Consider the following 23,800-nt stretch of genomic DNA (forward strand, 5'->3'; position numbering starts at 1 on the left):
AATTATTATCTGATTCTGCAAAAGTCATTCCTATGGTCGATGAACCTATATGCCTTATTTCATTTTTATCTTGCTCTCAAATGTACACAAAATATCAATCAAGATTCATCTTGGAACTACAGCCGTTCTTCAGTTGCACTCACAGGTTGGTTATAGATACAGAGGTTCAGGGGAGAAAAAATTGACAAAAACATTTGGTGAGGATCAACTGGCTGTAGGGAGTTTATGAGAGCGAGTACTGTATATTGTATTATGATAATTATCTGTAAGTTGCATGCTATGCATCCTTTAGATCAGTAAGATTTACAGTAAATTTATTTATTTAAAAAAAATTTATTTATTTTGTTGCGCTGGGTCTTAGTTGAGGCAGGCAGGCTCCTTAGTTGTGGCATGTGAACTCTTAGTTGCGGCATGCATGTGGGATCTAGTTCCCCGACCAGGGATCGAACCGGGGCCCCCTGCATTGGGAGCATGGAGTCTTAGCCACTAGTGCCACCAGGGAAGTCCCTACAGGAAATTTAGATATAACTCTATCTACATGTAGGCATACTTTTCCCCGAGAGAGCTGGTTGTTAAGCATTTACCAGAACACCTCTGTGCTCACCTCTTTCTCAGGAATAGATAAATACTCCCGATCACGACACTGAAGAGAAAGACAAAGATGAGGGGCCCGATGATAATTTTTGCAATATTTGATGGCATGTCTACTGAAATAGAATAAGAAAATATAGGTTTCACATCAAAATGTGTTCACATCAGAGGTCACACCGGAAAACACATCTACATGTCCAACGGGCCACACACACTTGTCCCCCTTCTCTAGTCCCTGAACCTCTCCTGTGGTGACCCCAGACCACTGCCCATCACCAGCTTTTCTCCCTTCACCATCAAAGGCCACCTTCACGGGCACACAACCCAAGCCATCAGGCAGGTCCGCACACTCAGAAGGTTCTGCTCTCTGTTTAATGCTCTATTGTCCCTGTCTGGAAAGTCTTAATAATTTTTAAAGAAGGGGCCCTGCATTTTCACTCTGCACTGGACCCTGCAAATTAAATAGCTTATTTTAATCCCAACAGCACCTCTGGCAGATGAAAAATTCACCAGAAGTGCCCTGTGTTTGCTGGGCGTCGCGTCCCAAACAACGAAACCGACGGAAGACATGCTATGTAGCCTTAATTCTTTTTAATTCCCACACAAGGCTGAGTTGTCTATAATTACAAATGCGTCCACGTATTCGGATTCTTCCAAGCCAAGGAAGAAAGTGAGTTCTGGGAAGCCAGAGAAGGAACCTAGTCCTTCAGGTCTTTAATGATAGTAGTTTACTGAACACTTAGGAACACGCCAGGCACCGTTTGAAGTGCTTTGCCTGGGAGATCTTAATTAATCATCCCAGAAGCCGAAGTGGGAGGTGCTATGATCAATGCCAGTTAACAGATTGGGAAACAGAGGCTCAGAGAGGTGAAGGGTCATGCCCAAGTCCAAGAGCTGATCCGCGGTGGAGCAGGGATTTGAACCCGGGCCATCTGAGCAAGTTGTTGACCACCGCCCCATGGTGCCTTTGGCGGCCATCTCTATCCAGAGACATCTCATCCTCCCGGACCTCCCTGAATTGACAGCAAACTTCCTCCTTCCACCTCTGGTGGCATGGAGAAAGCCTCCCTAAATATTTGCTGGTTGAATGGGACATGGAAAATGGAAACTGTCTGGTCACGTGCCGTGGTCGGCAGTGTCTCTCTTCCCCATCCTTTGGCAGGGGAAGCTGGAGGCTACCGGTTGCTCAGAACCCAACACATCTCACGGTAGAATCTGAGATCCATGCTGCCTGTCCCACCCCGTCTCTGTGTCCCAGATCCCACAGTCCTCAGATTCCAGTGGCCACCAGAACTAGGGTGTGGGAAGGGAAGCACCCAGAGTGCAAAATTTGAGAGGAACTCGTGCGCGTGGCCATGCCAGGGCAGAGTCAGCCCCTGAGGGTGAGTGCCTCTTTAAACTTTGCACCCTAGGTGCCTTGCTCGCCTCCCTGTTATTTAAGAAAGAATTTTTTTAAGTAATCTAATGTGTCAAACATTTAATTCTCCAGCTGTTTTGCTATTGTGAGTAAGCAGTGCTGGATTTCCTTGAACATTTATCTTTTCTGGACATCTCTGGTCATTTCCTTAGGATGAACGTCTAGAGCCAGCACTGCTGGCTGAAATAGCAAAAGCCTTCGTAAGCTTTTTTGATACATACTATTAAAGGACTACATTTTAGGACTTGTCTACCATGAAACAGAATGTCCGTGTGTCTGCACCCTTGGACAACACTAAGTACATACTTAAAAAACAGAAACAGACAAAAACCTTGCAAATTTGATAAGTTAACAATTCTATCTCATTTTGACTTGCTTTTCTTTCTTTTGGTGTGGTTTTGAGTGAGGCTGGACCTTTTCTTCCTTACGTATTCTATTTTTTCTATTTCTTTTTAAATAGGTTATTTATACCCTTTGCTTATTTTGTGTGAGGACATATATCTTTAACTCATAGGAGACATATATACGTACTCATTTTGTATGAAAGATATTAACTCTTTGTCGATGATGTTACAAATGTTTTTCCCACTTTGATATTTTCCTTTGAATCTTATTCATGGTGTCCCTCCAAATCCTTGAAAAATCCTGAGTCTTAGGAGTGTCTTTGTTTTTGATGATCCCCTTGGAACATACCTGAGTTTATGCTAAGACATGAGATGGTTCGGGATGGGGGCTGGTCACCAGAAAATCAAGTGTGTGATTAGAGGGGTGGGGTGGCCTCCAGACAGGGGGAGGGGCTGGAGGTGGAGTTCAATCACGTGGGCAGTGCTTCAACCAATCACATCTGTGTAGTGAAACCCCAATAAAAACTCAGTTCACCAGAGCTCAGAGGAGCTTCCTGGCTGGTGAACACATCAGTATACCAGGAGGTGATGTGATGTGTCCTGATTCCATGGGGAGAAGACACAGGAGCCGTGTCCAGGACCCTCCTAGCCTCCACCCTATGTGTCTCTTCATTTGGGCGGTCCTGAATTACATCCTTTGTAATAAAACTGTCATTGTCATATAGCATTTTCCTGAGTTCTGTGAGCCATTCTAGCAAATGATCAAATCTGATGGGGCTGTGATCACACCCAAATTTGTAGCCAGTCAGTCAGAAGTGCAGGTGGCCTGGAGAACCCCCAAAACTTGCATCTGGCATCGAGGTGAGGGCAGTCTTGGTGGGAACAATGCTCTTTTTAATTTGTAGAGTCTGTGCTAACTCCAGTGGAAAGCATCAGAATCGTAGTGCTATATGTCCGGTTGGTGTCAGAACACTGACACCACCCAAGTTCCCACTCCTCCTGGTCTAGAATCTCCCTTCCTTCCAAGTGTCTGGGTTCCTACCACATGTCGGGCTGAACATCTTCCGCCCCAACTCATACATTCTTCCAGTTTCCGCCGAGATATCACCACTGCCAGGAAGTACTCCCTAACCAGCTCAGCTCTCCCCACCTGTCCTCACCCTACTGTCCACAGTGTATCCAGCTCACCCCATGGCAGCACTTCCTGCCTGCAGGCCAAGAGCACACCCAAGGCCGAGCAGATGAGCGCCCACATCCTCCCTTGGAGGGCATGGCCTATCTAAAAACAAAGGTGAAGACACCAGTAACCGGAGCTAATGTGTTTATCAGATATGCCCTGTGCCAGCCACTTGACATTCGTGATGTCATTGAAACGTCCCTTCACCTCCAGGGGTGGTCCTAGTATTATATCCATGATCAGATGGGGAAGTGCAGGCTCAGAGAGGGCATGCCTCTTGCCCTGGTCACACAGCAGCAGCCGTTGGACCCAGGAGTCAAGACAGAGCCAGAACCCACAGCCTCCATGCTTCCCCAGCCATCCTTTGAAATGTTCTGCTGTGTTTAGCACCAAGCACAGACCCTACCAGTCGAAGCGGCCGTGCAGACTTACAATAGTCTGTGACGTAGAAATAGGTGGCTTCCGTCCAGGAGCCATTGCCCGCCAGGGAGGTGGCCCGCACTCGCACACTGTAATTCCCGGGTGGCAGACCACGCAGCCTGCAGCCCCGCTCCAGAGCAAAATGCCTGCGGGAGACGCAGAGGTGCAGCTCCTAGAAAACAAGGATTCCACTCAGAAATGACACGGACGGAGTTAGGCACAAACGCTGCAACGGGCAAGCGACTTTGAGACTCGAGGAATCACAGAACCTTAGTTCTATGGATACGGCACAGACAGACAGGTTATCATTGATACACGATAACAGCCAATCTTCCTAAACCACAGCCAAGCCTGTGGCTCAGATCACGTCATGTAATTCTTATAACCACCTCATGCTTAGCCTCACGTTAGAAACAGGAAAACTGAGGCTTGGGGTGGAGGTCTGGCAAACGTTTGCTGCAAAGGGCCAGAGAGCAAATATTTTTGGCTTCAAGGGGGCCAGACGGTCACTGTCACCGACTCAACCCGGCCATCATAGCTGAAAAGCAGGCAGAGATGGATCCTGAATCCTGAATCTATAACATCCGTGAACAACTGAACGTGGCTGTGTGCCCACAAGACACGGTGGACGCTGAAAGCTGAACTTCATAGAAATGTACACACGTCAAGAGATGCTATTCTCCTTCGGATTCTTTTCAACCATTTGAAGATGTGGAAGTGATTCTTAGCTCACGAGCTGCACAAAAACAGGTTTTACATAAATAGCTTGCCCTCCCCTGATTGGGGAGCTGAAATGATTTGTCCCAGATCTCATAGCTGGTAAGTGGCAGGGAAGCCCTTGAACCCAGAACCGTTGGGCTCCAAACCTCTCCTTGAAACCACCATGGGGTATTTTCACCAGGACTCCAGAAGGTCAGGAAAAAAGGGACCCAGATCACCTAAATCACCGAAGAACCAACCGGTTACATGGGCTTAATGTCTTAAGGACAAATTTTAAAACACCTTCCTTGCCTTTTGATTTATTTTACCACCATTAAAAGAGTTGGGATCTACTTAAATGTCTGGCAAGAAGAGAGGAGATAAGTAAAGTATACATGCCCCAGCAATAAACATGTAAAAAGAAAGAAACCCAGAGCTTATTAGGAAAGGCGTGAGGCTTACTGGGAAATACACCACGAAACCTGCAAAGGTCGGCCAAATTTTGAAAACTTTCCAAAACAGCTCCAGGCTAATAGTGCATGCAGAGAACTGGACTGGAAAATTTCAGGAAGGAGTGGAGAGAGAGAGAAACATAAAAACTCCCGTGCTTATCATGTGACAATAACAGCAAGAAAACAGATCGGGCTGGCGGCAGGGGTGGGGAAGTCTAGTCCAAAGGTTCTTCCAAGTAAAATGAGTCACCAAGTGGAAAGGGACAAATAAGCAAATATAGAAACGAAAGGTAGCTGCTATCCGGGATAAAGGGGAAATACATCCTACAGTGCTGGCCATGTACCTCGAGGGGTGGGCATGGAGAAGGGAGCATGTTGGAAGGAACTAGAGGCAGCTCTCTCCATAGACACCAAAAAAGCAAAACAGAAAAGAAGCAAATCTGATGAAGAGTGACGAAGCCAATTATAGAAGTTTGTGCAAACAAGAGAAAAAAAAAAAAACAGCTAAAACTGCAAAAACGTGCTGAAGCAAAGGATATAAGTGCACAAAAACTGAAAATCGATGCTCTTTCCAGGATGGGGGTGGTCCCTGGCACCAGGATCCCCCAAGGTGGGAAGGGAAGTGGTGAGGGGAAAAATGACTCTAATGCAAGGTTCAAGGAGGGGCAGAATCAAAAACAATGCAGCTAGAGGTGATTTTGGCTGTTAAACTAGCAAATAAGGGGGAAAAATGACCTCCCACCAAATGCTGGAGAGAATTTTGTAAAACTAGCAAAATCATATCCCAACAGCACAAACGGTATAAAAATAGTTTTTTTATTTTACTGTACCAAAGCGATGCTAGACAATTATGGAAAATGGAGATAATCGCCCAGTTTTGCTTATAAGTTTTTTTTTCTTTTAACGTATTGTAACCTCTCACTCCTAATTTTCCCTCTATCCCTCTGTTTCCCTAAAGAGCAAATAGGGCTCGTCTGTCTAGGATCAGGGTCCATGCAGGTCCCAGGGCTATGCAGGGCAGAGGTTATGGTGGAGATTGGTGGTGAGAATTCCTACTGGCAACACCTGGGCTCCAGGAACGAGACAGGCAGGCCAGGGAAGGCGGCTGCGAGAAGTTAAGGTTGGGTCCAATGCCAGTAGGGTAACAACTGTCCCAGTTTACCCAGATTATCTCGGGATGCGGGACTTCAATGCTCAACCCTGGGAAATTCCAGGCAAATGGGGATGAGTTGGCCTCAGCAGCAGAGACCTGTCTCCATGGAGACAGAAGGCAGATTAGTGATTGCCAGGGGCTGGAGGAGGAGGGAGCAGGGAAGATTGGGGGTTGATGGCTAAGGAGGTGGGCTTTCTTTGCTGGGTGACGAAAATATTCTGAAATTGTGGTGATGGTTGCACAACGGTGACTGTATTAAAAATCATTGAATTGTACGTGTTAAATGGGTATATTTTATGGTACGTGAAGGTACCTCAATTAAGCTGTTATTTTAAAACCCTCATGCCTGAGCCAATCAGCACACGGCACTGTCATGGTCATACGATTGGGTGTCACTTGACCTCAGCATGGCTGGAAATGCCGGGACACAGTCTCTCTCTCCCTCTAGGCTTGGCACTGAGAGGATATGAAGATTGGAACCACTAAAATCACAGGACGATCAGGAGCTGCTGGGATCACTGCAAGGACCCCTTGAGGTGCAACAGATCCAAAGGAATTCTGGATCCAGCTGCGCCTGATCTCCTTCGACTGTTCAGTTATGGGAGCTAATAAGCTTCCCTTTTGTCATAAGCTACTTTGGATGGGGTGGGGGGGTGTTTCTTGGCTGCTGGTGGAAGATGAAGAATAACAGCTTGGAAGAGCTGAAATCCAGAGCCTGTCATCTCAACCTCTACATTATACGGGACAATGGTCACCCCCAACATCATTGTAAAGGGCTGTACATCCGCGAGTTTTGTGGATATACCATCCTCTATGTTTCCATTCTCCAATGGACAGACATCTAGTGGCTTGTACTTTTTGCTAGTGGTGAAAATCTTATGCAGAAAGCTTTACCACCACCCCAAATTTGAATTCTTTCCTTAGAACAGGGATTGGGATAAGATATTAAATCAACTCTGCAATAACGGCTCCCTATGAATCATGCCTCTCTTTAGACACCCCTGAGGGCTCCGCTCCTATACTGATGCTGGGCTTGGCCACTGGACTCACGCTGGTGCACAGTTTTCCTTGTTTCTTTTGACAACGCTCTGCAGGACATATAAAAACAGGCCGAGGGTCAGATTTGGTCCACAGATGATAGTTTGCAGATTTCAGTTCTAAATCATCATCAAAGCTGAATATTTGGACATCAAGAGATGTGGTCCCAGGAAGGATCAACAGAGAGAGGTCCATCTGTCCTCTCTGGCTTGCGGAAGCCAAGCTCTGCCCACCTGGTTACAGGATGACTCTCCCTCAAAGTTCCAAGAAGTCAGACAGTTTTGCTACAATTTCTGTTAGGGGTTGGCATACTAGGGCCCGCAGGCTGAATCCGGTCCACTGCTTGATTTTGTAAATAAAGTTTTATTAGCACACAACTACTCCCATTCATTGTTGTATTGTCTGTGTCTGCTTTGGAGCTCTAACAGCAGAGTTGAGCAGTTGATCCAAGACTGTATGGTTCCCAAAGCTGAAAGTATTAACTCCCTGGCCCTTTACAGAAAATGACCTCTGATCCACCTAATCACCCTTAATTACCGATGTCAGGCACCAGAGCCCAAGGATCTGGGTTTGAGTGTTGGGTGTGTGACCTTGAGAAAGTCTCTTCAGCTCCCCAAATTTCCATTCTCTCAGCCATAAATGGAGACACTAGCAGATTTTCCCTTAGAGGGTCATTGTGAGGTATAAATGGATCATTGCAAAGGGCTCAACTGATGGCAGGGTACACCCTCCGGGTCAAACTCAGGTAGGTAACTTGACATCTGCCTGAAGTCACCCAGTAAAGGGGAGAAATATCCTTAATCAGGTCCACGCCCCAGCAGTGCCTCTCTTGACAGGTGTAGACCCCAAGCCCTTTCTGGGGATAGAGACCCGCCCCACAGTGGTTACAGGCTTAAGAGTAGGGACCAGCGAATCCCAGCCTGCTTGCTGCCTGTTTTTGCAAATAAAGTTTTATTGGCACACAACCATACCCCTTCATTTACGTATTGTCTACACGGCAGCTTACACAATGCAAAGGCAGAGTTGAGTATTTGCATCAGACACCATCTCACCACAAAGCCAAACGTGTTTCCTATCTGGCCCTTTACAGAAAAGAATTGCCGACCCCTGGATTAGAACATCAGAGAGTCTTGGGTTTGAATCCTGACTCTATTCTTATAAACCTGGGATGCCTCATGTTTAAATTCTGGGTGCTTCAGTCAGTACCAAGCTCATCTGGGTTATTCTGAGGATGTATTGCACTTCATTGGTCCCGAGAGACATATTATTTTCACATTTTGACATTTCTGAAATTGGAACGCATCTTACAATTAGAATTGGTAACAGCTTTTCCTCTCTTAGCGGTCTATAAGAATAACAGGGCCTCTTATCACGTCTTAGATATGGTGGAAATAGGATAAATGAGATACCGTGTGTTAAGCATTTAGGATAAATGAGATACCGTGTGTTAAGCATTTAGCATGCATAGGGCACACGGTAAGTCCTGGGGATGGTTTAGCTACAATAAAATTTGTAAGCTGGCATTTCTGACCCATCTCCCTGGAAAGTCACATATCAAGGCTTTGAGTCCTCATGACAAAGCACCTAATGAGAGAAGCACTAGAGCCAGAATTTAAGAAGAAGAAGGAGGTACATCCCCAGGCGTCAAGGATCTTACCTCTTCGCCGTATCGTCGGTAACTCACTTCGTACAGCACGATCAGACCGTTGGGTTCCTTGGGCTCCTGCCACATCAAGTGAACGACGTTGTTCTCGAAGATTTCGTGGGTCACGGGGCCAACAATATCATCTGCCTTGGCTGTAAGGGGCAGTGGTTAGAGGCAGGGACCCGCTCCCTGGATCAAATCCCACCTCCACCACTTAGCAGCTGAGTGACCTTAAACTGGGTACGTAACTTTCTTGTGTTCCATTTCCCATATTGGAGAATGGACATATAGAGCTCGTCTCATGGGATTCTCTACATATTTATGTCTGTCTGTCTATCAATCGATTGATCTATGTCACATCCTGTTGAAATGGAGCAGGGGCCCTATGGTCTGTGTCCCCCACGTCCTCCGCCTGCCTTTTGTCTGTGGAAAAACTGTAGCCAAAGAATAAGTTCAATCAGAGAAGGGAGAAAATGCAGAAACAAAGGAAAACAGTCAAAGGAGACCAAATAATAATAATTTAGTCATTAAGCAAAGTCAGGGACCTTTATATTCTGAGCCCTGTCCTGTGAGCTGTCTTATAGATACTGAAACCCTCGCCAGGTGGACACGTTAACTACATGATGACCAGACTGTACCCATGACATAAGCCGCCACAATTCCAAGAATTGGCCTCAAAGTAATGGCAACAAACCAACCCTGGAACTAAAGACTAACCATACTTAAAACAATCAAGATGACGCTGGTCAGACCACTGATGACCAATTTCAAGATGACTGTCAGAGCTGACTGTGCGGTTTCTGCGTGTAGCCCCCTCCCTCCGTCTAGAAAAGCTCTTGCCTACTGACTGTCGTTGGGAGGGAGTTGGCCTTTGGACAAGTGTCCGCCCTCCCCTCACCCCCCAGTTGCCACCATCCAAAATAAAGCAAATTTTCCTTTCCACCCACCTTGCCCCTTTATTGGCTTTTGAGCAGCAAGCAGCCGGACCCCACTTTCAGTTACACTGTTGGTTCTGTTTCTCTGGAGAACCCTAATACACTGTATAAGAATTCCTTAATTTTACTTTCTTTTTCTTACGGCTCGTGTGTACTTTCTAAAGTTTATATAACGGCTATGATGACTCATATAATTACAAAATAATATAGGTTAACATGGATGGACCTTGAGGGCATTATGTGAAGGGAAAAAAGCCAGACAGAGAAAGACACATAGTGTATGATCTAACTTATATGTGGATGATAAAAAAGCTGAACTCATAGAAACAGAGAGTAGAAGGGTGGTTCCCAGGGGCGGGGTGGTGAGGGAAACGGGGGGATGTTGGTCAAAGGGTACAAACTTCCATTGATAAGCTGAATAAGTTCTGAGGATCTAATGTACAGCATGGTGGTTATAGTTAACAATATTCTGTCGTATACTTGAAAGCTGCTAAGAGAGTAGATCTTAAATGTTCTCACCACAGAAAAGAAATGGTAATTATGTGCCCTGACGGAGATGTTAGCTAACGCTACTGCGAGAATGCTTTTGCAATATGTAAGTGCAGCAAACCGACACATTGTACACCTTAAATTTACACAATGTTATACATCAATTACATCGCAATAAAGCTGGGGGAAAATGAAAAATGATTGAGGCGAATAAGTTAAAATCACATATACGCTGCCTAGAGGGCGGAAGGCTTTTCCTTGGTCAGCCTGGGGCTCTTGGCCCCACGATGCGAGCTGACCCACCTTCGGGCATGGTCCTGGCACTGACATAGGCAGCCACGCTGCACCTCTCCTCGGGGGAATCCTGGTTGCAAGCCTGCAGCTCAATGCGATAGCCAGTAAAGTGACGCAGGCCAGAGATGACCAGAGACTCCTTGTTCACCACTTTCTCGAACGGTCTGTGCTCCTCTGAGCTCGTAGGTGCGCTGGTTGAGGATGTATTGGGGAATCCCGGAATGGTGGGCACGGCCGCTGTCACATTCCCCACATCACCAAGGGCCCTGCGTTTCCTCGACGGCCTGTCACGACAGTAGGACACACCCGGTCAGGCAATCACCATCTTTTAAAAAACGTTGCCGGAGAATAAAAGGCTTAAAACCAAAGACTGCTGTGCAGTGAGATTCCAGGGGGAGTGTGGATTACAATGTTAATTTCCAGGAATTACAACCCAGAGCAGTTATCAGGATGCCCTCATAGGCATCATGTCCGGCAGGTGCACCCCAAGAGGGGAGTAGGGGGGGAAAGGGCTCCAGGACCATCCGTAGGAGACACACCAATATTCCCCTCAACATGCTTGATTTCAGATTCTCATTTTGCAGGTTAATAGCCCAGCCAGGGTCAGTGTTAAAAATAGGATGCCGAAAGCGTGTAAGAGTCTAGCTTTTCAGGAAGCCCTGGCAAACGGTCCAAGCTACTTGACAACATCACCAGTTTCATCAGGAGAAATGCTTCTGGTCCTATGACCCTTTAGGACACCTGCATACTCGAAGTGATTATACTTCAGTTCTTGGGAAAAGAATCTTATCACTCAGGTTGCTAACGGTAACTCAAAAAATGTCTGCGATTGGCACATTTTCCCCCTTAAAAAGATAGATGAGGAAAAATGTTAATAGCCTAAAAAATATATAAGTCCAAAAAAACGGTATCAAGAAAGTTTGAATTTACTCATTATTCTGATGGCCACTGTGTCCTTTGGGCAATTTTTTTATTACGTATGGGTATGATGGGGACCAAGCTAGTTTTATAATCCATTTTGCTCACTTGTATTAGAAGCATTCTCAGATATTTCCCTGAAAACATAATGTTTGAAGTAGGACACAATTTACATTTTTTCTTTTTCAATGTAAAGGTTTTCCCTCCTCGTTATGAAAGTACCACGTGCTCATTGCAGAAAACCTGGAAAACTGTAGAATATTCCATTTCATACGTGAGCCATAATTTACCTAGTCATCCTCTTATTTTTTAATGTAAGCATATTCTTAATTTTTTGTTATTATAAATATTAATTTGATCATCATCTCATTGTCTTATTAGTTCCTAGAAGTAGATTCTGAGAAGAGCAATCAGTAGGTTATGCCTCTTTACACGTATGGCTAAACTTCTATCCTCCAGACCCTTTGTACTGACTGTGGTCTCACCAGTAACGCATGAAACTACACATCAGGATAATCTCGGCAACGTTGAGGGTTAAAAGGAGTTTTTGTTTTGTTTTGATTTTTCTTTTTCAGATTTTCAACCTCAGGAAAGAAATTTTTTAAGCATTACTCTACTGCTTTATTTGCACCTCTGTGTCCTGCTGAATGTAAGGTCTTCTGTCCTTCATTGATTCTTTTGTGTTTCACTAAGGATTTGTCCGCCCTTTGCCCATCCTTTCTATGAAGTTCTAGGGCCTTCCTCATTCCTATTCCTGAGCTGTTCATTCACAAAGGACATTAATCCTTTATCGATTCACCCTGGTTTGCTGTGTGCCAGTGAGTTTTCTTGAAATGATTTGAAAGAATCTTTCACATTTATCTATGTAAGTTTATATCTCAGCAATTTAAATAATTTTTTTTCCTTTACAGCTAATTTTAGATGGGATTACTAAGGTTTTAGGGCAATCATGAAAGGGACCTTTCCCCTGATTTATGTTTTAATTGTTGCTAGTATATCTACTGCATTTTTGTTTCTTTCTATTGTACCTACTTTCCCAAACTCTCATTCTAAGAGTTTCAGGGTTGATTTTCTTAGGTTTTCAAGGAACATACTTGAAAAAGGGTCAGCAAACTTTTCCCATACGTGCTAGATAGTAAATATTTAGGATTTTGCGGGACATGTGATTTTTGTCACAACTATTCAACTTCCGATGGCTTTTAAGCCATGGCAGCTTGAAAACAGCCACTGACACAATGTAGACAAATGGGCGTGGCTACATTCCGATAAAACTCATTGACCAAAACAGGTAGTCTGCTTACCCTTGCACTAGAATACCTGAAAATATCAATGATTTTGTTTCCCACAATCCATTCCTTACAATTCTAATTTCTGTATCACTGCATTGGCTAGATACCCAGAGAAATGTTCCTTAGTAATGATGAGATTGGCTTCCTTCCAAAGCTAACAGGAATAGTTTTAAGAAAGGTGTTAGCTCAGCTGTTGGTTTCATCTAGGTAATATTTATCTTGTTGCAGAAATTTTCTATTCCTAGTTTTATAAAAGGCCTCTCCCCCTCCCTTTCTCTAAATTAATAATTTTTAATAAATGTTATTGAATGAGATTATTGTGATTTTCCTCACTGGACCTCTTAATGAATTAGATTCTATTAGCAGAATGCCTGATCTTGAACCATCCTTGCATTGTGAGATAAATGATATTGCCAGCACAGTGTTTTATTTAGGACATGTGGATCTAAAATCCCATATTAGCTGGTTCTGGGTTTTCTTTCAACATAGCATCTTTGTCAGGTTCTGCTAAGGGGTTCTATGTTAGTTTTATCAAATGAACTGGGAAGATTTTCCATAGATTTCTATGCTCTGGAAAAGTTTCTGTATTACAGAAAAGAGTTGCTCTTTGAGAGTGTGAAAGAACTCAACTAGAAAACTCTTCGAGCCTGAGGTCTTGTTTTTTTTTTTTTTTTGAAGAAATTAATTGACACTTTTTTTTAAAGTCTCTTCCCAAGGTTATTAGGATATCTTTCTGCTGCTTCTTGCATTAGCTTGGACAAGTTAAAATTTCTTGACTCTCTGAAAGTTTCAAATCTAATAGCTCATGATTATCCATAGACTGCAACATAGTACAATCTTTGTCAGACTTCAGTTTTACATCACCTTCTTCTAGTTATTTGTGGGTATCTCCCTTTGATTACATCTACCACAAGTGAAGCTATATTGATTTTCCCCTCCCTTCCTAATACATTATATCTTACATTTTAAAGCTTTTTCTTAATTTACCATTTAAGTCTACTAATTTGCAACAAAGTCCAGCTTTGGCAATATTCTACAAGTGAAGGTATGTGACGTTCACGTCTCCGTTATTTTCCAAACGGTTTTTAATGAAAGTTTCCATTTCGACTTTCACCCAACAGAAGTCTAAGTGATCCACTTTTAATCACCAGGAAGTAGAGTTTTCTGGTCAATCTTTTGAAGTTTACCTTTAGTTTTTATTGCGCTGTGGTCAGAAATCAAACCCTACTTCGGGAGTACTCACTAAGATTTTCTTTGTGGTCTTTTTTGTGTGAAAAGACCAATGACATTCTTGAATGGAAACCAAAGCTATTAAACCAAAGATGCACGCATATGAGCAAGGTTCAGAACATTTCTGTGCAAGCACAGATGGGCCTGCCTTCCAAATAGGACAGAGACACTGGGGCCTCGTGAATAACCACTGAGAAGTTGATATCTGAACAAAGGGAAACATAAATGGCCTCAAACAGGCTACATATGCATACACCAGAAGGATTATACCCAAAAAGACCACGTGGTCATGAAAGACACCCCCATGACAAAGCATCAGCTGACTTCTCTCTCTCCCTACATACGCAGCACTTTATTATCCCACAGTCTCACAGTAGACCAGTGGTTCTCAACCAGGAGTGACTCTGCTCATGGTCCTACCACCAAGGGGACATTTGGCCTGTCTGGAGACAGCTTTGGTCGTCACTATTTGGGGTATGGTGTGACACTGGCTTCAAAGCGGTAGAGACCAAGGATACAGCTCATGATTCTACAATACACAGGGCAGTCCCCACAACTGAGAACGATCTGGCCCCAAATGTCAAAAGGTCTGACATTGATAAGCTCTCGTCTGGATCAAGGCCTCAAATTTCTAGACCTTTCTTTACTACAGATTATATTCCTAATGACCACTAGAGGGCAGATCGGGACCGCACACGGCCTAAAAATAAATAAATAAACCCTCTGCTGGAAGAATAAAGTCCCTCCGCATGGCCCCTACCCTGCCTTTCCAGTCTCTCCTGTTCTTGCCAAGAGTCCAGGATTCTTTCCACCGACTTGCCTTTCCCCAAGTTCTCTCTGCCTGTACTCTCCTCCAGGACACGCCCCCTGCTTAATTCTTTTTTTCTTTTCTTTTCTTTTCTTTCTTTTTTCTTTTTTTTTTTTTTAATATTGAAGCATAGTTGATTCTTTAAGACACACGTCAAAGGCGAGCATCCTTGACTATCCTCAGCGGAATTGAGGGACTCGGCACACCTGTGCTCACTCACACCTGTCATCCCGCACTTGTCACCCCCAATAAAAATGTTCCGCTCCCGGATCAGCCTTCCCCACTACCTGCCGCTAAGTGGTTTCGACTCTGGGCGCCGGGCACAGTTCTGCAGCTAGATAAATTAATGTGTAGTTAGTAAATGCATGGAGGAAAAAATGGGCGGCACCTAGGAGGTGCCCAGAAAGTACGCCCTCGATTCTATGTTTTAGTAAGAGTGTGTTAGTTAGGATTTTTCCCCCCACATTCACGCCCAGATCCCATTTCAGGGTGAAGGCACTTAACGTGTGAATTTGTGAAGCGCCTGGTCGTGGCAGAGCAGAGCGGTGCATGCATCAAACCACAGAAGCCCCCTGGGGTCTCAAAGGGGCCCAACATGCCTCCTGACCCGTTGGCCCACTGGCCCCGCGCTGTGCAGCCACCACGGGCCACGCCTACGTCCCACAGGTGAGTCGTACCTAGTGTCCTCGGCAACAGGGCCTGAAGAGGATTTTCTGTGAAAACAAAACCAGCCGCTTTGAGGACAGCCCTGGACCATGGACCACTTGTTCCCATCACTTGAACCACACCTTCCCCAGCAGATGCGGAGAACACAGCCAGGGGCTGGGGGGCAGGGGGGAAGCAGAGAAAACACCCCGCAGAGACCTGGTCATCTGGGGTTCCCATGGGATGTCAAACTTAACACCACTTTTAAACCTCACAACTGACTCAGCCATTATCCTAAAGTCAGTGTTTTAACAGGTAAAACAGTAACTACGTCCAGGCCTGGGCTGTGTCATTTAGTGGTCTTTTGGACTCAGGGTCAGATAAGAATGCAAGAAAGAGAAAAGAAGAAATGTTATATATTGATGGTTCTGGGGAAACCTCTCCCAGGAGCATTGCTGGGCCTTTGAAGAGACGCATTTTAGAATCTTGTTTTATCCTGATGTAAATGTGGGGGTGGGGGGGGTGTCGATATACTTTGGAAATGACCAATTGTATTGGACATTTCTGAGTAGCCTTCTGGTGAAGTCCATGGCGGGAGGGGGAGGTCAAGTGTGGAGAGGGAGGGGCAGCTGAAAGCCCTCAGCACACATTTGATTAAAAACCTGGGCAGGGCTTCCCTGGTGGCGCAGTGGTTGGGAGTCCGCCTGCCGATGCAGGGGGCGCGGGTTCGTGCCCCGGTCCGGGAGGGTCCCACGTGCCGCGGAGCGGCTGGGCCCGTGAGCCACGGCCGCTGAGACTGCGCTCCGCGGCCGGAGAGCGGCCCGCGTACCACAAACAAACAAACAAAAAACCCTGGGCAGAGTCATTCATAAGCAAAAAACAAACAAAACCACAGGCTTTGGACCCCTAAAAAGGAGATGGCAAGTGCTTCAGTGGGTTACTGTAAAAATTCATGAACTCATAAGATGCAGTGCTACTGCCATCTAGTGGGTGGAGGCCAGGGACGCTGCTCAACATCCTACAACGCACAGGACGGTCCCACCCCAGAGAATGATCTGACTCCAAACGTCAATAGCGCCAAGGTTGAGAATCCCCGTATCACTCGTATAATCTCACAATCCTAAAAAGCAGGAACTACTTTTCTCTCCACTCCTCAGATGAATAAACTGAGGAACCGAGAGAGGTAAACTAACCCGCGACCCACAGAAATTTGCATTCTACCTAAGTGTCTCTGCTTGCAGGAAAGGTAAAGAAGTATGAAAAAAACAGAATCATTTTTAAGGCAAGCCCTCTCTGTAGATCAGATGTACATCAGCAAGCAAGCCCCTTCACTCACTAAAGGAAAAGTATTTAAATAGGAGAAGCTCCGGAGTTTTTAAGAGGTCATGGAAAGTTCTGGAAGGGTAAGAAGGTGACATAGATTTTAAAAAGAGAATGCACTGAGCTTGAGACTCCTCCACAAATCAAGCATGGGGCCAGGCAGGCACTTCTCGGTCATCTAATCTAATAATTGAATCTATCGGTTATTGATTATTATCTATAATCATCTATTAGATAATAATCAAGTGTTGGGAATCTAATGGAGATCGTTTCAGAACTCAGAATGAGGCCAGAGGCTGGGGTAAAGAGTTCATGAGACATCAGAAAGAAATGTCTTCAGGGACTTCCCTGGCAGTCCAGTGGTAAAGAATCCGCTTTACAATGCTGGGGACACGGGTTCGATCCCTAGTCAGGGAACTAAGATCCCACATGCCGTGGCACAACGAAGCCCGTGAGCCACAACTACTGAGCTCACGCGCCTCAACTAGAGATCCCGCTTGCCACAAACTACAGAGCCCACGTGCTCTGGACCCCGTGCACCATAACTGCAGAGCCCACACGCCCTGGAGCCTGCATGCTACAACTACAGAGAAGCCCACATGCCTCAACAAAGATCCCATGTGCTGCAACTAAGACCCAACGCAGCCAAAAATAAATGAAAGAAAGCAAAGGTTGAGTTTTTTAAAAACACCCCCCACCACCACCTTTTTTGGCGATTATTCACTCTTCCTGGTACGGTAGTTGTTGAAATCGCAAGATCTCTCCCTCCCTCCAGGGAAGTGGCTCAGCGTGGACTCTGCCCACTCTCTGCGTCTGCATTTCATCTTGTTCCCTAAATAAGGACCCCAGACCCCAAGCCAATGACAAATGCTGACCTGGGGATGAAAACGACATTGTGCAGGTAATCTTCGAATGTTTTCCTGAATGAGGACTCCTCCAACTCCTTGAGGATCTGAGAGTCGGTCTTCGGGCAGGAACAGCATTCACCGGCAGACTCTTCGTACTCACTCTGATTGTGCTTCTGGGACCCCTCAGACTCGAACGGTGGAGACCAGGTCCGGGAGGGCAGCTTCAACCCTGGAGAAAGCCAGAGCAGGGCTCAAGTTCCAACCCACTACACACATACATACACGCAGAGCAAAGGGGGCCTTCTCAGAGCTGCTGGGCACAGGGGACAGAGCTCGGGGCCAGGGTCTTTGTTCAAGGTCTACTGGGAAAAATAAGATCTCTCACTGGAGGGTCCTGACAACTGAGAAGGCACCTGTGGATGTGCAGCAGGAAAATATCAGACACCACAACCCCATAGGGCTAGATGCTGAAGGTGATGAGGTATGTCCCTGCATTCCAGTGGACGAGGTACGTGGGGGTGGGAGGAATACACAATAAACTAATAAATACATATGCCATGGGTCCGATGGTGGGGTGAAAGGACAGAGGGTGTCTGGGGGGGGGGGAATGTCTCTGAGAAAGTGACCACTAAGCAGTCCCCAAGGAAGTAAAAGAATGAGCCATGCACATATCTTGGTGTAAAGCAATTCAGACAGCAAAGAGTGAGTGCAAAGGCCCTGAGGTAGGAATTTCCTTGGCATGTCAGAAGACGCCAAGGACCCAGTGTAGCTGGAAGGGGATAAGGGAGAGAATGATGGGAGGTGGCATTAGAAAAGGACTGGGGACCAAGTCACAGTTGAATGAATGAATCATCAATCAACCAGGTAACTATAAAGGGATAAGAGGACAGAGCAGAATTCCAATGGAATTCTAAGGGGTCAGACTTACAGACCCAGTGTTTATACTGAGCAACCAAACTCTGCAGCACAAATGAAAGAATCTACAATTCGTTCAGGAAAACGGAAGTCAGAGCAGAGCAGTGGTTCTCACCAGGGCAGGGGTGATTCAGCACTGCCCCCCACCCCCCTCTGCAGGACAACGGGCTTGGTCTGGTGACATTTTGGTGTTCACCAGGGATGCCGCTCAACATCTTACCTGACACCAGACAGCCCCCACCTCAAAGAATTATCTGGCCCCCAATGTCAACAGTGATGGATGAAAGACATGATCTGCTAGACAATGAGTTCAAAGTATCTTCCTGTGAATGGTGAGTACCCACTCGGAAGCTTTGCAAAATCCTTAAAAAATACTTCTTCTTAACGTTTATTAATAGACATGGAATAACCTGTGTGGGTTAGCTGTTAGAGGGGCTATTGATGGCATTATGGATAAAAAAAAAAAAAAAAAAAACCTTCAGATTTCCTTAGTAAAAGGTTGGGGTGGGGTCCTGATCTTTTTCTGGGGAGGAAGGGACTTTTGATCAGGCATGGACATAGCTCCTGACACCTGTCACCCCTTCTGCATGACACTTGGTGCCCCGTGGATTTTCTGTGACTATATAGTGAGGTATCTAGGACAGTCAAATGCATAGAGACAAAGTAGAAAGGCGGGCACCAGGGGATGGGGGAGGGGGTGGGGAGTCAGTGTTTAATGGGGACAAAGTTTGCAGTTTGGGAAAACAAGAAAGTTCTGGAGATGGACGCTGGGGACGGTTGCACGAGAGTGTGAATGTATTTAATGCCGCTGAACTGTATGCTTAAAAGTAGTTCAAATGGTAAATTTTATGTTATATATATTCCACAATAAAAAGCCATATAGTTGATAAGACTGCACTGTATAAATGAAATAAACAATTCGATATCAGAGGAGAAGCTAAAAGTTCTCACCCAAAAATGAGATAAATATGTCAGGTGATAGATGTATTAATTAACTCGATGGGAAGAATCCTTTCAAAATCTGTATGTATATAAAATCATCACAATTTACACTTTAAATATCTTGCCATTTACTTATCAAGTACACCTCAATAAAGCTGGAAAAAAACCCACTTGTGATACTAAAGGAAGCTACTACTGGGCACGGTTAGTAAATTATCGATCTTGTGTGTGTTAGAAAGCTTATTAATTTGTGTGTGTATTTGGGTTTTTTAATTGTGGCAAAATATACTTGACAAAAAAGTTACCACCCTAATCATTTTTAAGTGCACAGCTCAGTGGCATTAAGTACATGCACATTATTGTGCAACCATCCCCACTCTCCCTTTCCAGAACTTTCTCATCTTCCCAAACTGAAACTCTGTCCCCATGAAACACTCACTCCCCAGCCCCTCCCCCAGCCCCTGGCACCCACCCTCTGGCTTCCTGTCTCTGTGGATTTGACTCCTCTAGGGACCTCCTAAGAGTTGTATCATACGATACCCATCCTTGGTAAGTTTATCTTTTAATTACATAAACGTTGGCATCGTTACAAATAAAACCATGTCAAATTGTCATATGGTAATGAGAGATTCAGACTTCCAGAATAAAAGTTGTTGCTCTAAAAAAGAAAGAAAGAAAGAGAAAAAGACAACATGGCCTATCCTGATGCTGCTGGCAGTTCTAGCTGGCGGTTTCGGTTACTCACATGCAGGGCCGACAGCTGACAGCTGAGCCTATGACTTTGCTTGCTCTCAAGTTATATAAAGCATCCAAGGAGATAAATCACGTTTGCAACCCTCTGCTCAGGCGGGGGATGAGGTCACAGGCATACATATAGCACATGATCTTAGAGCTGGGACAGCGTCCAGAGATTATCTGGCCTCCCGCCCCTTCTCCCCAAGAGGAGGCAGCCAGTGACAAGCTCAGTGACTTGCCCAAAGCCCTACAGCAGGTCAGAGGAGACCTCAGGCTCCCGACCTCAGCCACGTCTCATCAGCGGCCCCAAGGTCTGAGGATACCAGTAACTCAAAACATCTAAAGAAAAAGAAATACAGGCCAAGCAATCAACAACAACAAGACAACTAAGGGATAAATCAGGAGCTTGGGATGAACATACACACGCTATTGTATATAAGATAGATAACCAACAAGGATCTACTGTATAGCGCACTGTACTCAGTGTCCTGTGATAACCTCTATGAGAAAAGAATCTGAAAAAGAATGAATCTAGGTATATGTATAACTTAATCCCTTTGCTGTACACCTGAAACTAACACAACATTGTAAATCAACTATACTCCAATAAAATTTTTTAAAAATAAAAATAAAAAAGAGTCTAGGGATTGGGGGAAAAATACTTTATATAGACTCAAACAAAACAAAACAACTAACGAAAACACAAGACTTCTGTTTCTCCAGTTTGATGGGCTTTTTTAAAACTCACTTTTAAAATAATCTTAAACTAATTTATACACACTAGCTTGAGGCTTCAAATATTTTTCCCTTTTCCTGTAGATGGATGGAAGCCCATTAAGTAAATGAGATTAAAGACTGGAAAAAAATGTGTCATTAGTATAAATTTTGAATGGAAAGCCCAGGAGGGAAGAGATGATCACTCTTTGCTTTCTCTGGTCCTTACAACTTAAGGGTCTAAAATTAGGGGCGAAAATTCTTCCCTGACTTTGCCAATCACCACTCCACACATCGGCTGTGCTTCTAGCTTCGGAGGGAAGTCTTGCGTGGGTTAACACAGCTACACCCCTACCAGGGGAGGTGGATAAGGAAGGGAAGGAGGAGAAAATTCCAGAGGGAAATGATGCCAAGACATGGGGAGTGTCTGTTTTTGACAGGAGTCTTCAGAGCGTGTCCTCACGCTGTGATGTTTAGAAATGCGAACAGGCAGGCAGACCTCCTCCTCTTATTGTGTTTTTCTTACAAATCGAAAGTTTGCGGCAACCCTGCGTTGAACAAGTCTATTAGTGCCATTTTCCCAACAGCGTTTGCTCACTTCGTATGTCTGCGTCACGCTTTGGTAATTCTCACAATATTTCAAACTTCTTCATTTTTATTATATTTGTAATGGTGATCTGGGATCCGTGGTCTTGGATGTTACTATTGTAATTGGGCATTTTTTTTTTAGCAATAAAGTATCCTTTAATTAAGGTATGTGCATTGTTTGGGTTGTTTTTTTTTTTTTTTTTGGTCTAGATTTCTTCTTTGTTAAATTTTTATTGAAAAAGAGTGGATTTACAATGTTGTGTTAGTTTCAGGTGTACAGCAAACTGATTCAGTATTTTCTTTTCAGATTCTTTTCCATTATAGGCTATTACAAGATACTGAGTATAGTCCCCTGTGCTATACACTAGGTCCTTGTTGGTTACGTTACCTATTTTATCTACAGCAGTATGTATATTTTTAATCATTTTTAATTGGTGTATAATTGCTTTACAATGTTGTGTTAGCTTCCGCTGTACAATTAAGTGAATCAGCTCTATGTATATGTATATCCCCTCCCTCTTGGACCTCCCTCCCACCCTCCCCGCCATCCCACCCACCTAGGTCATCACAGGGCATGAGCTTCCTATGAGCTTCCTATCCTTCACAGCATGTTCCCACTAGCTATCTATTTTATGCATGGTAGTGTATATATGTCAATCTTAATCTCCCAATTCGTCCCACTCTCCGCTTCCCCTCTGTGTCCGCATGTCTGTTCTCTACGTCTACATCTCTATTCCTGCCCTGCAGATAGGTTCATCTGTATCATTTTTCTAGATTCCACATATAGGCCAGAAAGAGAAATACAGTAATATGTATATTTTAAGTATATTTTTTCTTAAACATAATGCTATCGCACACTTACAGTATAGTGTGGACATAACTTTTACAGGCACTGGAAACCAAAAAATTCACGTGACTCAATTTATTGCAATATTCACCTCCTTGGGGGAGCCTGGAACCGAACCCGCAGTATCTCTGAGGTCTGCCTGTATGTGTGTTTTCATCAGAGATAAAATGGAGTGTGTGTACCCATATGCACATGCTGGGAAGTGGAAGGGGAGAGATGCTTCCCCCAAAGAAGAACAAAGTGGATCAGATGTTATACACACTACTATGTATAAAATAGATAACAAGAACCTACTGTATAGCACAGGGAACTCTACTCAACATTTTGTAATAGCCTATAAGGGAAAAGAATCTGAAAAAGAATCTATATGTATAACGGAATCACTGCATTATACACCTGAAACTAACACAACAGTTTAAATCAACTATACTTCAATTTAAAAAAAAAAAATTGAAAAAAAACCCGGCCCCTCCCCCGCCTCTGCCTGCACTCACCTTTGAGGCAATAATCTAATTCATACAGTTCACCGTCTTCCTCCTGTCTCTCCCAGAATACCAAGTAGTGTGTGATGTTGCCATTGGGGTCAGAAGGAGGCTTCCACTTCAGAATAATCTGAGACGAAGAATTAGACACCGAGATGGGATCCAGGGGGACAGAAGGATCTGCCAAGGAGAAAGGAGACAGGTCCACTGTGAGGAGGAGGAGGAGGGTGCAAGCCATCGGGTGGGCATGAGGGGGAGAACCCAAGTTCGAGAAATCATGAGGATGTTCTCTGCAGTGTTATTTAACATCAGAGAAAACTGGCAACATGTGGAATGCTTGCCCAGTGAAAGCATGGGTTACAAAATTACAATCCATGGGTACCACAGACTATGTAGATTTCATGTTCCACCATTTTTGCAACAAACATTTACGGCAGCAGTCCCCCACCTTTTTGACACCAGGGATCAGTTTCGTTGGAGACAATTTTTCCACGGACTAGAGACGGGGATGGTTTCGGGATGATTCAAGCACATTACATTTATTGCGCACTTTATTTCTATTATTATTACATTGTAATATATCATGAAATAATTATACAACTCACCAGAAGGCAGAAACAGTGGGAGCCCTGAGCTTGTTTTCCTGCAACTAGATGGTCCCATCTGGGGGTGATGGGAGACAGTGACACCCGACGTGTGTTGCTTATGTCCAGTCTACTCTGTAAAATGCAGCTTAAGTGTCACTTGCCACTCACTGATAGAGTTTTGATAGGAGTCTGCAAGCAGTTGATTTCTTATGGTCTCTGTGCAGTCAGACCTCTCTGCTGATGATAATCTGTATTTGCAGCCGCTCCCCAGCGCTAGC

At 44.6% G+C, this 23,800-nt stretch overlaps 1 protein-coding gene across 3 annotated transcripts in view; it reads right to left on the reverse strand.

Annotated features, from left to right (window-relative positions):
- Window positions 1-23,800, reverse strand: part of INSR (insulin receptor) — a 124,470-nt gene that overhangs the window by 11,709 nt on the left and 88,961 nt on the right. For 2 of the 3 annotated variants that reach the window (XM_082836261.1, XM_082836263.1), the window contains exons 9-15: window positions 22,948-23,115; window positions 17,740-17,941; window positions 15,577-15,612; window positions 10,664-10,938; window positions 8,949-9,088; window positions 3,962-4,121; window positions 605-707 (exon numbers count right to left, since the gene is read on the reverse strand). In XM_082836261.1, the coding sequence (XP_082692387.1) occupies window positions 605-707; window positions 3,962-4,121; window positions 8,949-9,088; window positions 10,664-10,938; window positions 15,577-15,612; window positions 17,740-17,941; window positions 22,948-23,115 (1,084 nt within the window). The remainder of the gene's footprint in view (window positions 1-604; window positions 708-3,961; window positions 4,122-8,948; window positions 9,089-10,663; window positions 10,939-15,576; window positions 15,613-17,739; window positions 17,942-22,947; window positions 23,116-23,800) is intronic. The other variant, XM_082836262.1, reaches the window with a different exon arrangement.

Source organism: Leucopleurus acutus, assembly GCF_964270905.1.
Source record: "Leucopleurus acutus genome assembly, chromosome: 3".
In the NCBI taxonomy this organism is placed as follows: domain Eukaryota; kingdom Metazoa; phylum Chordata; class Mammalia; order Artiodactyla; family Delphinidae; genus Leucopleurus; species Leucopleurus acutus.